At 56.7% G+C, this 4,579-nt stretch overlaps 1 protein-coding gene across 1 annotated transcript; it reads right to left on the bottom strand.

The window, feature by feature from the left end:
- Positions 1 to 643: 643 nt before the first annotated feature.
- Positions 644 to 2,195, bottom strand: PRR15 (proline rich 15). The gene has a single exon (XM_075495568.1). It carries the CDS (start codon positions 2,185 to 2,187, stop codon positions 1,822 to 1,824), a length of 366 nt encoding a protein of 121 aa, XP_075351683.1. The 5' UTR covers positions 2,188 to 2,195; the 3' UTR covers positions 644 to 1,821.
- Between the last annotated feature and the right edge of the window lie 2,384 nt (positions 2,196 to 4,579).

Genomic DNA, 4,579 nt, shown 5'->3' with positions numbered 1-4,579 from the left:
GCTCTTTGCTTGGTCAGCACGTAGTCAGGAAGATAAAAAAAGCAGTCCAAAACCAGTACCTTGTATTTTTACTATATGAAATAAAAAAGCATACATCTGCACATTGGGTGGAAAAAAGCTTTTATGGAAATAGATTTGATGTTACAGTCCCTTTATCCTTGGGTGTCAGAGTCTGAAGGAGCAGCTGAGTGAAGGACCAGTAAGTACCTAAGCCAGCTAGGTTGTCTGAGATTATCACACAGGAGCTTTCAAAGTTCATTATACATTATTACACACATTGAACCATGGGGCACTTGCCCAGCATCTACTGCATCATTTCAGTCACTGTCAATGACTGCTTTAATCCATATTTTCACCTGGAACTCAGCTCTTGTTTCCTTTCAGGTCCCTTTTTATTTTTAATTGACCTTAAATCATTAGTTACAACCAAACAAAATCATAACTGTATAATACTTGACTGCTAGGAAATAATTTTCAGTCCCTGCCACTATGTAATACCTTATCTCACATTCAGAAAAAATCTAAAACCATTTTAACAATATAAAGTATACTGCGAAAGCATTTAAAATAAATAAATCAGTTGTTGCTACATCACCTACTATCAAGAAATGTGTAATTGCCAAGTGTTTTTAGCGGAGTTTCCTCTGTAAGGCACAACAGCAGTACATATCTGGCTTATAGTTTACTTTGTCCAAAAATCCAGGAGCTATTAGAGGGAGCAGATAGCTGCCCAAGTTAAAGCACATTATCTTGCTATCAAAAGAAAACCCAGGAATCTTTAACCTTGCTTCACAAGCCTCGGACATGGTAAACCGTCAAGAACATTTCCAGTGGTGCCCAAGCCTATTTCCACATGAGGAGTGCAAGCCTGCCTGTGCTCTCCAGGGCTGGACTTGTCTCCTAAAAGAGTATTTACATTTTATCACACAATTTCTTCACCGGAGCTTCATTATGCCAGTTATCACCACTTATGCAAAAATCATGTGTTCCCTGGGTAAACAGCATGAATTGCTAGACAACAACCAGCCTCCCTCTGTAACAGAACTACAGGAGACCAGCCTCTGAAACACCTGCTTATCGTTACACAGCAAGAAGAGGGAGAAGACCAGCACAATGCTGCCTTTTGCATATTTAAATGCGATGTGATGTGGGGCACGGGCGAACGCAAGCGCCTACCCCTCACGATACCTCTCTTTTGACCCCCGCAGGGGAAGGAGGATGGGTTCACGGCGTGCCTGCTAACGGCAAGGCAGGAGCACATACGGCACCGCTGGAGGTCCTCGGCCCTGAAATTAGATAAGAGCACTTCGTTCCCCGCTTCCTTCGATAAGGCAGCACGTGAGATGAGAGCAGCAAAGCACCTCCTTGGCCACAGAGCCGAGAGGAGCTGGTCACAGGCCTGAGAAGTCAGCGTGTTGGCTCCCGGCAAGAGCTGGGGGAAGGTACAGGGACCCCAGCGTCAGCGCTGGGATAGCACCTTTGAGTCCGCTCACCACAGTGCAGGGAGTGGGGTGTTTATTGGTGTTATTTTGTTACGACAATCACATTGTCCCATCATCTGGGGGTTTGGTCTTGGCGGTGTTCAAGTAACACAGCACGTGATTCACTCGTCCGGCGGAGGTGCTGGGCTCCCCGCAGTGTCTGGTCAGGGCTGGGGGGGCTGCTGCCACGCACCTCCGCGTCGCCCACGGGGCCAAGCAAGGCCAGTCCCAGCTGTGGGGCAGCCGCAGGCTCCGGCCACCTGTCCTGCCGGTGCTCCGGACACCCGTCCAGTGGCGGCTCCTCACAGGGCTGCGGCTCCGGGGGCGAAGCCCTCCTGGGCTACTTGCCCCCCTGGGCGGCATGGCCCCGCGGACGGCCGCCGTCGAAGACCTCGGGGCTGTCGGCCAGCAGCGAGGTGCGCACCTTCCGCCTCTCCTTGAAGCGGCCCGAGTGGGAGACGCGGAGGCTCCGGCGGTTGCCCCCGCCCGCCCCCGCGGCCTCGCCGCTGCCGAAGGGGGGCGGCTGCTCCTCCCGGCCGCCGGGGCTGGGGGGGGCGGCGGGGGCCTCGCTGGCGGCGGCGGCGGGCGGCGGGGCGGCCGTCGCTTCCTTGTTCTTCTTGCTGGTCAGCGACTTCCACCAGGGCCCCGCCGAGCTGCCCTTCACGCCGGCGCGGGGGGCGGCGGTGGCCGCGGCGCTGTCCGCCATCTCGGGCTCCTGCGGGGGGGGAGAGAGCGAGGGCGGGCTGGCAGCCGGGCACGCTGCCCGCCGGGGCCGCTCCGCCGCTCGGGCCCGCGTCGGGGACCCTTCTTCCCCAGCACAGGGGAGGCGGGCAGGCACCCAGCGCGGGCAGCGCTTCTCCGGGAGGTCCGCCCTTCACCCCGGGAGCTGCCGGGCAGGGAGGGACAGGTCTTGCACCGGCAGCCGGGTGGGCGCCGGGGCAGGATTTCGCGCTCTGCCCCGGCTCAGCCCCGGCGGCCGGCTCCGAAGCGTCACCCCGCCTTCCCGCCCGCGGCTGACAGGGTTAAAGGTACAAAAAGCCCCGGCGCTGCGCCGCGCCGCGGGACGCGCTCCCCCCCCCCAGCCCCCAGAAGCGGACCCCGGGGCCCGGTACCTTGGGGCCGCTGCCTCCCCGCGGGACGGGGCCGGGAGCCCGCCCGCCTCCTGAGGGCTTGTGCGATGGGGCGCCGCTCCCTCCCTCCCTCCCCGCGCCGGCTCCCGGCGCAACAGGTACGGGAGGCGACACTGACCTGCGGGCGCCCGCCCGCCCGCCGCCGGAGCGCTCTCCTTCTCCCACGGGGAAGCGCGGCCGCTCCGCTCTCCGCCCGCCCCTACGGCTCCATCGCCGCGGCAAGGAAGGAGGGAGGGAGGGAAGAGGCCGACGGGCGGCGGGGAGCGGCGGCCGGGCGGCTGTGCGGCGCGGCGGCAGGTGGCGGCCGGCCCCGCGGCTCGCCCCCGTGGGCGGGGCGGCGGCCCGGCCGGCCCCGGGACCGGGGCGGCTCCCGCTCACCTGCCCGGCTGCCGCCGTGTGGGGCGGGGGAGCGGCCGCGGCCGAGGGAGGGCGGAGGGGCCGCCCCGGGGCGCGGCGCCGGATCCTGGGGGCTGCAGGGAGGGGGTTGCGGGGCGGGGAAGGTCGGCGTCCCCTGAAGGGGCAGCCGGCGGTGCGGAGGCGGGGAGGAGGCGGGAGCCGTAGCGCAGGTGAGGCAGCACCGCGGGCGCGTAGCGAAATCCGGGGCTACCAACGGTGGCTGCGGTGTTGTCGGCGTGCGTGGCGGAAGCGGCAACGCGTTTCGTTTGCGCACGGTAGCTGTGCGTAGGTGAGTATTTTGTAGCCTTGAAGAAAATAGAATTGGCTTTAATTGCCCTTCTTTAAAAAATGAGTGTAGCTGACACGCTAAGAGAGGCGGTGCCGTCTAATATTTATGCTGGAACTGGCTTAGAGTTGGGACTTCGAATTTCTGTGTGATGATATACGGCCATACAAATGCCTTTACCTTTTTTTATTCATCCCGAAAGGGAAAAAAAAGATTTGCTTGTGCCACGCTGTGTGTTAAAAATGGTGGTTTGTTCTTTGGAGAACTATGCCATGTAGTATTGATTTGATTCCTAACACCCCTTCCATCAGCTGCACATTCAGTTACTCAAGGATGCCTGTGATCATATGGAGGAGTTCATGAAAGCAGTGGTATTTCAGCCTCATCTTCTTTTGCAGATCAGCTTCTGCTACTTGCAGCATCCCTGAATAGCCCAGAAAGAGAAGCAGCCCATACGGAAATTGGTGAACGCAGGTTACTGAGGGAGAGGAGCCCGGGGTGTGCACTTACATTACTTCGTAGGTTGCTCTCTTCAAACCCAAAGGGGCTTGGACAGGGAAGCCTGCATGCACGCACACTTGAAAGCACTCTAAACTGACTATCATACTAACTGATGTCAGCAGCAAAAAATCTCTCCTATGGAATAAACCAGTAACTTCCAGCAGGAAAAGATGGCCTTTACATTCCCTCCTAACAAGTAAGCAGCTAGCATTTTCTAAGATGTATAGCACCAGGGCATTGGGCTCTGCTGGGCCAAGGATAGCAACAGATATGAGGTCAAGTTTCTCCCAGTGACTATAACCTACTGCTATGCTGCTCACTTGTATCTATGGAGAAAGAGAACACCAGCATCTCTCCTCATCTTGTGTCCCAGGAAAGTGCCTGGGAAAAAAGGAATTTATGGAGAAATAAGGGTAAGTATTATTATTAAAAGTCCTTTTCACAAAACTGCTTGACATTTATAGCTTCCATTCTGGTTATAGGCTTATACAAAACATTTACTACTGTATTACTTGTTTATATTATTTTGATTACCATAGACCTGACCTCTTAGCTCCCATAATGCCAAACTTACATCAAATCAGTGCATTTTTTTCCAGTTCAGCCTGTTTCAAAGAATCTTACAATGCAAGAGATTTGTCCTTTTTGACACTGCACTGGAAGCAGGGCCTACTGAAAAGAGACAGGTTGGAAAGCTTTGTAAGAGACGATGCACATGGGAGGGTGCTGCCTGCATGTGTATGTGGCTGCACAGGAGAACAGCAAAACCTGCTCTGCAGTTGGAA

The sequence above is a fragment of the Mycteria americana genome, chromosome 2 (assembly GCF_035582795.1).
Source record: "Mycteria americana isolate JAX WOST 10 ecotype Jacksonville Zoo and Gardens chromosome 2, USCA_MyAme_1.0, whole genome shotgun sequence".
NCBI lineage: Eukaryota > Metazoa > Chordata > Aves > Ciconiiformes > Ciconiidae > Mycteria > Mycteria americana.
Note: the sequence above shows the minus strand (reverse complement) of the source record. Positions and strands in the feature narration are given on the sequence as shown.